The sequence below is a fragment of the Budorcas taxicolor genome, chromosome 8 (assembly GCF_023091745.1).
Source record: "Budorcas taxicolor isolate Tak-1 chromosome 8, Takin1.1, whole genome shotgun sequence".
NCBI classification, from domain to species: domain Eukaryota; kingdom Metazoa; phylum Chordata; class Mammalia; order Artiodactyla; family Bovidae; genus Budorcas; species Budorcas taxicolor.
This window is the reverse complement of record NC_068917.1, coordinates 92,925,767-92,938,700: the sequence shown is the minus strand read 5'-3', so window position 1 is coordinate 92,938,700 and position 12,934 is coordinate 92,925,767. Positions and strand designations below refer to the sequence as shown.

Here is a 12,934-nt window from a genome sequence, read left to right as displayed (position 1 = left end):
CATATAAAGAACAGCCTCCACATTTATGCTAACCTTCATACAATAATTCTATTATAATATCTCACCAGCATCCCAGCTCCCAAATACAAACACAAGTAAGAAACCAAAGCATTACTGCTGGTTTCTTACAGCAATGCCTTCCAAAATTAGCCACTACCAATTTAGGAAGACATAAAGAAGGCTGAGCATTGAAGAAGTGATGCTTTTGAACTGTGACGCTATAGAAGACTCTTGAGAATCCCTTGACAGAAAGGAGATCTAATCAGTCAATCCTAAACAAAATCAACGTTAAATATTTATAGGAAGGACTGATGCTGGAGCTCAAGCTCAAGCTCCAATACTTTGGCCACCTGATGTAAAGAGCTGACTCGCTAGAGAAGATCCTGATGCTGGAAAGATTGAAGGCAGGAGGAGAAGGGGATAACAGAGGATGAGATGGTTAGATAGCATTACTGACTCAATGGACATGAATTTGAGCAAACTCCGGGAGATAGTGAAGCACAGGGAAGCCTGGCATGCAGCAGTTCTTGGTGTCACAAAAGTCAGACACAACTTAGTAACAACAACAAATAATTCAGGAAGGAAAAGAGAAGTAAATACAAAAACTGGGAGGAAGTCGGTAACAAAGGCTGGCAAACAGAAAAGATACAAAGAGAAGAGCTTGGACAAACACTTTCTGGGATGCCACTGAGTTTCCACAATATTCCCCACTCCACCTTGCACCAAAATAAAAATTAACAAAATGGATCTCATAGCATTTACCCTCCCAAATCTTATTCTGCCTAATGTTCAAACCATAAGGCAAAACTGATATGCAAAGTCTCCACCAAAAATAGTATTAAACATTAAAAACGTCCTGAGAAGTACCACAGAAGAGGTAATAAGAGAAACCACCCGGAGTTAAAAAGCAACATGAAATGGGGGCAAAAAGAACCCCCCACCCACTTCCCACATTATCATCCCAATCCACACAGCACTCTTGGGAATAAACCTCTGACTGGAAACTTCATCTTAGTACAGCGGAACCACTTCTAACGTTTCTTCAGAAGAGTATCACCCATACCAGAGTAGCACGGTCCTCTTGCTACTACTGTTATCTCTTTCTGGTGCTTACAAGCAGCCCTTCTGAGAAAGCATTCATTTTGGTACGTGTCCCCATTTGATCCACAGACAGGAATGTAATTCGTATGGCACTGCAAAAGAAACAAAAATAAATTCTCAGAACGACACATGAATTATTTAAGTTTGTTTCATATTCACGAATGCAATGCTATAGTATTGCAACACACTTCTACTACAGAAGTTTGATCTTTTATTTGGTTTTTAAAAAGAAGAGCTGTGCTACTTTCTCATACCTTTTTTCACATTTATAATGAAAATATTTTAACTATCAACTATCCATAAAAATAAGAATGAAAATCTCTATCCTATCTACATCATTTGCTAGCGATCCAAGGAGATAAGACAAGAGGAGATTCTTTCCAATGTTTGGAATAAGCACTAATGATGCAAACTATCAAAATTCACTTATTCAACACCTCTAGTGTAAAAGGCTTCAAGGTAAATGCTATAGAAGACACAGGAGCTCTGTTCTCTGAGACTTTACAATCCTATTGGAGAGCCATATAAAGAGGAAATATATATGTGTGTGTATATATACGATCATGTAATCACTGACTCGATGGACGTGAGTTTGGGTGAACTCCGGGAGTTGGTGATGGACAGGGAGTCCTGGCGTGCTGCGATTCATGGGGTCGCAAAGAGTCGGACACGACTGAGCAACTGAACTGAACTGAACTAAATCAAAAGTACAGATAATAACTATAATATCTAACACCTATTACTGTAAGACATAAGGTATTTAAGAAAGCCTCCTCAGAGAAAGTGAAACGTGAACTGGACCTTGAAGAATTGGTAGATGAAAAGAAAAAAGATGATACAGGTTTGAGAAATGACACTGAATTGGTATGTTTAAAAAACTTTAAAACTTCTATATTTCAAAAATATACAGGACTAAAGTTTTAAAATCTGGGAGAAAATACTATAACATGATATAAGTTATCATAATTAAAATAGAGACAGTACCAATTAATACAAAATGGACAAAAGACAAATTTACAGAAAGATAGCAAATGGTCAATTAATATATTAAAAATGCTGACCTTTACTAATAATCAGAGTTGTACACAAAAATAAGATGCTACTTTAACCTTATAAAACTGGCTATTAGACAAACAAAAAATTCAATTTAGTTGCATACCAATAGCCCTGCTGTAATTTAAACTGGCTCAATCTTTTAAGAATGCAATTTAATAACACATTTTAAGAGTCCTAAAAAAGCACTGAGGCTTTTGATCTAGAATTACACATTTAAGGATGTATCTGAAGGAAACTACGATAGATGAAAAGTTATTACAGTCATTTAAAATAGAAATGTATTCATAAGAAAAACATACAGGAAAAACATCTAAGTATCCAATAAGGTAATGTTCATTTTGAAGCACGCTATATATATTCAAAGAGTCACTGAGCATTACCCTTTATAAGAATACTGTGTGACATAAAAAGATGATGTTAGATGAAAAGCAGGTGATAATACCATGTATATAACTTCTGAGAATTTTGTGCCATTTTTAAATGCATTATCTAGTCCACAAAACTGAATGCAAATTTCTTAAATAATATGATAATATAAAACAAAAATGTAGCAAGAAGATAAATTATACATATATCTGAATTATTTATAAAAATAAATATTCAGAGAGTAAATCCTAGAAGAAAATATCAATAAATTTTCCACATTACTCGTAACCATATTTTTTTATTTCCATGTTTATGATTTTGTTTTTCTCAATCTTTCTGCAATGAGCAAGGCTTACTTTCATCATTCATTTACTTTTTAAAAAGTGGTCAACTTATTTTATGAACCATGAATTTGGCACGCTACCTCAGGTAAAGCACTGGTAAAAACAATTTTTAATAAAATATTTTATAACCAAGTTGACTTGCTATACACTATCACCAGACTCCTACATTAACTTTAGTTAAAACTCAAATTTTACTTTAGGATGCCTTCCTATATTCCTCCAGTTCTTCCAAGGATCACATTCCTTCATTCTCTTCCCCTAACATTCTCCAGTACTCTTGCCTGGAAAATCCCATGTACGGAGGAGCCCGGTAGGCTGCAGTCCATGGGGTCGTGAAGAGTTGGACACGACTGAGCGACTTCACTTTCACTTTTCACTTTCATACATAGGACAAAGAAATGGCAACCCACTCCAGTGTTCTTGCCTGGAGAATCCCAGGGATGGCGGAGCCTGGTGGGCTGCCGTCTATGGGGTCGCACAGAGTTGAACGGTCAGGGGCAACAGCCTAGAGTGTCAGGCTGCAACGGCGCAGGAACAGCCGAGAGGAGCTCCCCCTGTCCGAGGCCAGGGACGGTGGCCGAGAGGGACTACCCCACGTCCGAGGTCAGGGGCACCGGCCGAGAGGAGCAACCCCACGCCCGAGGCCGAGGCAGCGACAAGGAGGACCAACCCCACACCCGAGGGCAGGGGCAGCAGCCAGGAGGAGCAACCCCACGTCCAAGGAGCGGTGGCTGCGATGGCGCAGGAAGGCCTAGAGGAGCCATCCCACGTTGAAGGTCAGGAAGGGCGGTGGTGAGGAGATACCCCTCATCCAGGTAAGGAGCAGCGGCTGCACGTTGCTGGAGCAGCCGTGAAGAGATACCCCATGCCCAAGGTAAGAGAAACCCAAGTAAGATGGTAGGTGTTGGAAGAGGGCATCAGAGGGCAGACACACTGAAACCATACTCACAGAAAACTAGTCAATCTAATCACACTAGGACCACAGCCTTGTCTAACTCAATGAAATTAAGCCATGCCCGCCAGGCAACCCAAGACGGGTGGGTCATGGTGGAGAAATCTGACAGAATGTGGTCTACTGGAGAAGGGAATGGCAAACCACTTCAGTATTCTTGCCTTGAGAACCCCATGAACAGTATGAAAAGGGAAAATGATAGGATACTGAAAGAGGAACTCCCCAGATTGGTAGGTGCCCAATATGCTACTGGAGATCAGTGGAGAAATAACTCCAGAAAGAATGAAGGGATGGAGCCAAAGCAAAAACAATACCCAGCTGTGGATGTGACTGGTGATAGAAGCAAGGTCCAATGCTATAAAGAGCAATATTGCATAGGAACCTGGAATGTCAGGTCCATGAATCAAGGCAAATTGGAAGTGGTCAAACAAGAGATGGCAAGAGTGAACGTCGACATTCTAAGAGTCAGCGAACTAAAATGGACTGGAATGGGTGAATTTAACTCAGATGACCATTATATCTACTACTGCAGGCAGGAATCGCTCAGAAGAAATGGAGTAGCCATCATGGGCAACAAGAGAGTCCGAAATGAAGTACTTGGATGCAATCTCAAAAACGACAGAAAGATCTCTGTTCATCTCCAAGGCAAACCATGCAATATCATGGTAATCCAAGTCTATGCCCCAATCAGTAATGCTGAAGAAGCTGAAGTTGAACGGTTCCATGAAGACTTAACAAGACCTTTTAGAACTAACACCCCAAAAAGATTTCCTTTTCATTATAGGGGACTGGAATGCAAAAGTAGGAAGTCAAGAAACACCTGGAGTAACAGACAAATTTGGCCTTGGAATGTGGAATGAAGCAGGGCAAAGACTAATAGAGTTTTGCCAAGAAAATGCACTGGTCATAGCAAACACCTTCTTCCAATAACACAAGAGAAGACTCTACACATGGACATCACCAGATGGTCAACACCGAAATCAGATTGATTATATTCTTTGCAGCCAAAGATGGAGAAGCTCTATACTGGCAACAAAAACAAGACCAGGAGCTGACTGTGGCTCAGTTCATGAACTCCTTATTGCCAAATTCAGACTTAAATTGAAGAAAGTACAGAAAACCGCTAGACCATTCAGGTATCACCGAAATTAAATACCTTATGATTATACAGTGGAAGTGAGAAATAGATTTAATGGCCTAGATCTGATAGATAGAGTGCCTCATGAACTATGGAATGAGGTTTGTGACACTGTCCAGGAGACAGGGATCAAGACCATCTCCATGGAAAAGAAATGGAAAAAAGCAAAATGGCTGTCTGAGGAGGCCTTACAAATAGCTGTGAAAAGAAGAGAATTGAAAAGCAAAGGAGAAAAGGAAAGGTATAAGCATCTGAATGCAGAGTTCCAAAGAATAGCAAGGAGAGATAAGAAAGCCTTCTTCAGCGACCAATGCAAAGAAATAGAGGAAAACAACAGAATGGGAAAGACTAAAGATCTCTTCAAGAAAATTAGAGATACCAAGGGAACATTTCATGCACAGATGGTCTCAATATAGGACAGAAATGGTCTGGACCTAACAGAAGCAGAAGATATTAAGAAGAGGTGGCAAGAATACACAGAGGAACTGTACAAAAAACATCTTCATGACCCAGATAATCACAATGGTGTGATCACTCATCTAGAGCCAGACATCCTGGAATGTGAAGTCAAGTGGGCCTTAGAAAGCATCACTACGAACAAAGCTAGTGGAGGTGATGGAATTCCAGTGGAGCTATTTCAAATCCTGAAAGATGATGCTGTGAAAGTATGGCACTCAACATGCCAGCAAATTTGGAAAACTCAGCGGTGGCCACAGGACTGGAAAAGGTCAGTTTTCATTCCAATCACAAAGAAAGGCAATGCCAAAGAATGTTCAAACTACTGCACAATTGCACTCATCTCACATGCTAGTAAAGTAATGCTCAAAATTCTCCAAGCCAGGCTTCAGCAATACGCGAACCGTGAACTTCCTGATTGATGTTCAAGCTGGTTTTAGAAAAGGCAGAGGAACCAGAGATCAAATTGCCAACATCCGCTGGATCATGGAAAAAGCAAGAAAGTTCCAGAAAAACATCTATTTTTGCTTTATTTACTATGCCAAAGCCTTTGACTGTGTGGATCACAATAAACTGTGGAAAATTCTGCAAGAGATGGGAATACCAGACCACCTGACCTTCCTCTTGAGAAATCTGTAATGCACGTCAGGAAGCATTAGTTAGTTTGGACATGGAACACACTGGTTCCAAATAGTAAAAGGAGTACGTCAAGGCTGTATACTGTCACCCTGCTTATTTAACTTCTATGCAGAGCACATCATGAGAAATACTGGACTGGAAGAAACACAAGCTGGAATCAAGATTGCTGGGAGAAATATCAATAACCTCAGATATGCAGATGATACCACCCTTATGGCAGAAAGTGAAGAGGAACTAAAAAGCCTCTTGATGAAAGTGAAAGTGGAGAGTGAAAAAGTTGGCTTAAAGCTCAACATTCAGAAAACGAAGATCATGGCATCTGGTCCCATTACTTCATGGCAAATAGATGGGGAAACAGTGGAAACAGTGGCAGACTTTATTTTGGGGGGCTCCAAAATCACTGCAGATGGTGATTGCAGCCATGAAATTAAAAGACGCTTACTCCTTGGAAGAAAAGTTATGATCAACCTAGATAGCATATTCAAAAGCAGAGACATTACTTTGCCGACTAAGGTCAGTCTACTCAAGGCTTTGGTTTTTCCAGTAGTCATGTATGGATATGAGAGTTGGACTGTGAAGTAGGCTGAGCGTCAAAGAATTGATGCTTTTGAGCTGTGGTGTTAGAGAAGACTCTTGAGAGTCCCTTGGACTGCAAGGAGATCCAACCAGTCCATTCTGAAGAAGATCAGCCCTGGAATTTCTTTGGAGGGAATGATGCTAAAGCTGAAGCGCCAGTACTTTGGCCACCTCATGCGAAGAGTTGACTCATTGGAAAAGACTTTGATGCTAGGAGGGATTGGGGGCTGGAGGAGAAGGGGACGACCGAGGATGAGATGGCTGGATGGCATCACTGACTCGATGGACGTGAGTCTGAGTGAACTCCGGGAGTTGGTGATGGACAGGGAGGTCTGGCGTGCTGCGATTCATGGGGTCGCAAAGACTCGGACACGACTGAGCGACTGAACTGAACTGAACTGAACTGAAGCAACTTAGCAGCAGCAGCAACATATACACAATAAAACTTACAGGATGTCTGCAGGAGTCAATGTTACTCTGTAATTATACAATGTATAATTAGCAACAACACAACAAACAAGTCCATTAGCTCCAAGATGTCAAATACAAGTCTATGGATTTTTCAAGCCAAGTAACTCTTCACTCAGCAATGCTTAACAACTTTCTAATACAGTGCTCACAAAGGTGCTCATGCCCCTTAGGGGTGGGTGCCCCATGGAGGTATTTTTGGTTGTCATCATGACAAATGAAAGTGAAAGAGGAGAGTGAAAAAGTTGGCTTAAAACTCAACATTCAGAAAACGAAGATCATGGCATCTGGTCCCACTGGTTCATGGCAAATAGATGGGGAAATAATGGAAACAATGAGAGACTTTATTTTGAGGGCTCCAAAATCAATGCAGATGGTGACTGCAGCCATGAAATTAAAAGACATTTGCTCCTTATAAGAAAAGTTATGATCAACCTAGACAGCATATTAAAAAGCAGAGACATTATTTTGCCAAGAAAAGTCCATCTAGTCAAGGCTATGGTTTTTCCAATAGTCATGTATGGATGTGAGAGTTGGACTGTGAAGAAAACTGAGCACTGAAGAATTCATGCTTTTGAACTGTGGTGTTGGAGAAGACTCTTGAGAGTCCCTTGGACTGCAAGGAGATCCAACCAGTCCATCCTAAAGGGAATCAGTCCTGCATATTCATTGGAAGGACTGATGCTGAAGCTGAAACTCCAATACTTTGGCCACCTGATAAGAAGAATTGACTCATTTCAAAAAGACTCTGATGCTGGGGAAGACTGAAGGCAGAGGAGAAGGGGATGACAGAGAATGAGATGGTTGGATGGTATCACCGACTCAATGAACGTAAGTTTGGGTAAGCTCCAGGAGTTGGCAATGGACAGGGAGGCCTGGCGTGCTGCAGTCCATGGGGTCACAAAGAATTGGACCCAACTGAGTGGACTGAACTGAACTGATGACAAGAGGACATTACTGTCATTTAGCAGATGGATTCTAAGGGTGCTCAAAGTACCACAAAGGAAAGGGCAGTTCCATACATATCATACAATTTCTTTTTGTTTATATACCATACAATATCTTTTTGTTTATATACCATACAATTTCTTTTTGTTTATATACCATACAATTTCTTTTTATATACACCATACAATTTCTGAATGCATCTCTAGCCATTCATGTAGGAACTACGGTAAGATCATAAGATCATAAGACTGTTCTAGCTTCTCCTAATAGTTTTTATTCTAACATTCACCATACTTCTACTTTTCATTTTCAAGTACTATTGGTATGAAAGTGCTGATGATGATCTTTTTAAAAATCCAAATATTCATTTAAGTAGATATAAGCAATGGACCCCTACATTGTCTTCTAATATAATCATGTCCCAGCATTTACATTTTGAAATACTTATTTTATTATAAATTACTTTTATTTCTCCTTTACATTTCAATTATACATTATATTGATTTCTTTAATTACATGTTTATGTAAACTACATTATCTACAAATTTCATTTTAGAAAAGAAATGGAATACCAATTACTGGTTATAAAAAAGGGTTATTAAGTCTGATAGGGCTGAGAATCTATATGGTAATAGCTAACATTTAATGAAGAGTTTCTATCTAGTAAATATTGGCTGCAACTTTAAATGTCCTAAACTAACTTAAATGTAACAGTCCTGCAAAGCACATGTGGAGAAGGAAATGGCAACCCACTCCAGTACTCTACTTAGTGCTTAGAGCCAGAGCTCTGAAGTCAAATGCTGAGTTCAAACCTTGGGTCAACTATTCATGTAACTATGGGTTAGCACCAATGCCATTTTTTTTTTCCCATCTGTAAAATGATAATTATAATAGTACCTACCTAACAAAACTGTTATGAGGATTAAATACGAGAAATCCATCTTTAGCATTTATATCTGGCCATACTAAATTTTCAACATACATTCACTGGTTCTGCTATAGATATTATCATTTCTGAGTTTTAAGTAATTGTCTAGGGTCACAGCTAATTCCTAACACTAACCACTACATGCTCCAGTTTTTCAGCAGGATCTCACTATTATGTCACTTGGTGGTAGTGAGCATGGAGCTTAAAACAGGCAATGTCCTTGAAATGCAACCTAACAAGCACATACCAAGGAGTGAGCATGATGGGAAAAGCAGACTGCAGGTCCTCGGTCGGTTTCCAGGAGTTGCTTTTAGGAGCTTATTATTATGCTATAGAAAAATTAAATGATTTGGGCAATTTTAACAACACGCAACTTCTGACTCAGGCATGAGTCTATCTTAAGGTTTGCTTCCTCTTTGCTGTCACTCTTGCTAGGGGAAAGAACTCTCCCCCATACCTACTCTTTACTTGGAGAGGGATTTGAAGCAGTTTACAAAGATGCAGCAGTGTACAACTCTGCAGCCACATCCATTCCAGCATTTATTATGTACCTACTGTGTGTCAGGAACTGTGCTGAATACAATGATATTAACAAGGTTGTGATGGTTAATTTTAAGTATCAACTTGACTGGGCTCCAGGGTGCCTAGATTAAATATTTCTGGATGTATCTGTCGAGGGTATTTCTCGATGGCATTGGCATTTAAACTGGTGAACTGAATAAATACCCTCTCCAATGAGAGTGGGATCATCCAACCCACTGAGGTCCTAAACAGAAAAAGGCAAATGAAGGGAGAATGAGCTCCTGACCTTGGTTGAGCTGGGACCTTGGTTTTCTCCTGGTTCTCAGGCCTATGGACTCAGACTGAGACTTACATATCAGTTCCTCTGATCCTCCGGCCTTCAGACCCACACTGGAACCACATTACCAGCCTTTTTGGGCCCCCAACCTGCAGGCTGCAGATCATGGCACTTTGTGTCCATAAATGAGTGAGCCCATTCCTTGTAATTTCTTTCTCTCTTCTCTCTCTATATACCTTGTTGGCTCTGTTTCTCATGAGAATCCTGACTAATACAAAAGTCTAATAAGAGGACAGAGTACTTAGCTAGAGCAAATACTATGAAACTCAGGGAAAAAAAAGATATCAGCCTAAGAACTCCAGTCAGAAGAACAAAGGGGAAGAAAGAAAACAGGAAAAGCCACAGGCATTCCTCTTTACACATTATTCAGGTTTTAATGAAAAGATGCAACACTGATCATTTTTATTTGTTCAAAATTAATAAAAGCAATTTTGTTTATGTATGTGGCAAGATGTAATAGCTCCTATTAACAGGCTAAACAAAACAATTTTAGAATTTAAAATTCTATTATTATCTGTTAAAATGTGTTTCAATTATGCCTCCCCAAAAGCTTGACACTGAAAGCATGATGAATCATAAGCCAAGGTTTTTAAATGAATTGAAAGATACTTCTAAAGCATCCACAGAAAAGTGTTTAATGGGCACATGAGGTCATTGTTCTTAAACTAGCAAGAACGGAAGTCTAAGTTGAAGAGACGTAAAAGCTTATAAAGAAGAGGAGTCAAAGTTTCACTCAGCAGCAGGATCAAGTCACGCTGTTAGCCCTTAGGCAGTTTGCTCCTGCAAGGTAAGTAGTTTGTCTTTAAACATCTTTATATTCCCAGCACCTACCACTAAGTAAGCTCTGGGTAAATGTCTAGTGATCTAAACCCCTATCTTTTCTTTTCCTTTCTTGCTTTGCCACAAGGTGAGAATACAAGGGATTCAGACAGATCATGAGAAGGTTCTCTAGCTGTTCAAGTAAGTTAAAAAGATCAAAAGGCTTTATAACCTTAGAGCTGCAAGGTAACACTTTGAGAATGAAAAGCAGAATCATGAAGACAAAGATAAACATAAAATGAAAATGTAAAACTTTATATAAAAAAACATAAAATGAAAATAACACTAGGATAACTTCTTTAAAATATATAAAGCTTTCTTTGTAATCCATATAAACTAAAAAGTAACCATCTCTAAGGTACTTTAGTTTATATGGATTACATATATCCCAGGTGGCTCTAGCGATAAAGAACCCACCTGCCAATGCAGGAGACATAAGAGAGGTGGGTTTGAGCCCTGGGTTGGGAAGATCCCCTGGAGGAGGGCATGGCAGCCCACTCCAGTATTCTTGCCTGGAGAATCCCATAGACAGAGAAGCCTGGTGGGATACAGTCCAGAGGACTGCAAAGAGTCGGAAAAGACTGAAGTGACTTACCATGCATGCCTAAGTGACTTAGTACTTAAAAGAAATTAAAACAATTATGTATTAGTAAAACACAGTATATTTTTAAAAGGAAATGTAAGAATTAACAGATGTTGCCTCTGAGAAGAGCAACTGGTAGTCTGGAGTGGAAGGAAGACATTTTTTCCTTATATAATGTTCAAGTTGTTTACTATGGCAAATACCACACTTTTAAAAAATGTATCAAAATGATACCTACATCATAGGTTCTCATAAGAGTTTAAGTTATGTTAATTTTTATATATAAATATATATAAAATATTTAGGAGTTAATGGATATAAAATATTCAGCACAGTAAGCAATATCATAAGAACACCACAAACAGTACATTATATTTTATTGATACAGTATACACATGTATCTTTACAGATCAACACAGGGAGAAAGGAAATACTCCCCAAAATAGAAAGAATATGAAATATTAATTCAAAAAAATGGTAAATAAATCTATGGCACATTTCCAATTTCTCCAGTAATCAAATGCAAAAAGTTTCTTTGCCTTTCCGATTTATATAATTTAAAAGGACTGACAAAATTCACTACCAAGAGGCTGAAACAAAACAAGCAGCCTGGTAACACTGCTCTTGGTGAGAATGCTAATCTGTACATGAGCATTCCATTGGCCCGACAACTCCACATCAAGGACTTTAACCTAAAGAAATAAAAACCAGTTGGAAGAGGGGAATAGCCCCAGTTTTCCCCATCCAGGACAGCTAAAATATCCAGCGAAAACTGCAATCTTTGTTGCATGAAGACCCAGAGGATAGAATTCAGAGCAACCAAATCCACTGGGAAGTGAGCGAGAAAGTCCCAGAAAGGAGAGAGAACGCAGGGAGCCCCAGATTCTGTGGCTGACTTTTGAACCAAGCACTCATGGGGCACACTCCAAGCAGACCAGCTAAGCCTGAAATAAACAATATTTGTGTTGCTGCTCAAACAGGAAGGACAAAGTCTGCTGTTTTTCAGTCAGTTCAACTGTTTCAAAAATGACAATACTCAGAGGAATGTAATTCAAACACTAGAAAACACATCATTCACAATGTGTAGGATACAGTCAGAATAAATAGGAAAAAAAAGAAAACACAATCCATTCTCAAATGAAAACGCAATCAATAGAAATGATCCCTGAGATGTCCCAGATGTTGAAACTGGCAAAGATTTTTTAAGCATCAATATCTATGCTCAAGGAAAATAAGCTTGTAAGGAATGAAAAGACAAGAAATCTCAAACAGAAACTGTAAATTCTAAAAATAAAGTATCTGAAAGTAAAGACTCACTGAATGGCAGAATGGTGATGACAGAAAAAAGGATCAGTGAACCTTGATGTAGTAAGTAAAATTTATCTAACATGAAGAACAAGAAGAAATAAAAGTACATGAGGGCTTGGTATATACCATGTACATCAACACCTTCTTTTAAGGAAAGAAGCCCACTTTAGTTACTGCCCTTCTTAAGAAGGTTTAGGGAGCAAGAGGGCAGGCAGACATAACACTGCCTATTTTTTTAATTTAATTTTTATTTTATATTATAGTTGCTGTGTTAATTCAGGTGTACAACAAAGTGATTCAGTTATATGTGCATATATCCATTCTTTTTAAGACTCTTTTCCCATGTAAGTTATTACAGAATATTGAGTAGGGTTCCCTGTGTTATACAGTGGG

The 12,934-nt window shown here is 39.1% G+C and overlaps 1 protein-coding gene across 1 annotated transcript in view; it reads right to left on the bottom strand.

Annotated features, from left to right (window-relative positions):
- TMEFF1 (transmembrane protein with EGF like and two follistatin like domains 1) overlaps positions 1–12,934 on the bottom strand; it is a 144,591-nt gene that overhangs the window by 55,882 nt on the left and 75,775 nt on the right. Inside the window, exon 4 of the mRNA XM_052645070.1 lies at positions 1,064–1,193. Coding sequence (XP_052501030.1) covers positions 1,064–1,193 — 130 coding nt within the window. The remainder of the gene's footprint in view (positions 1–1,063; positions 1,194–12,934) is intronic.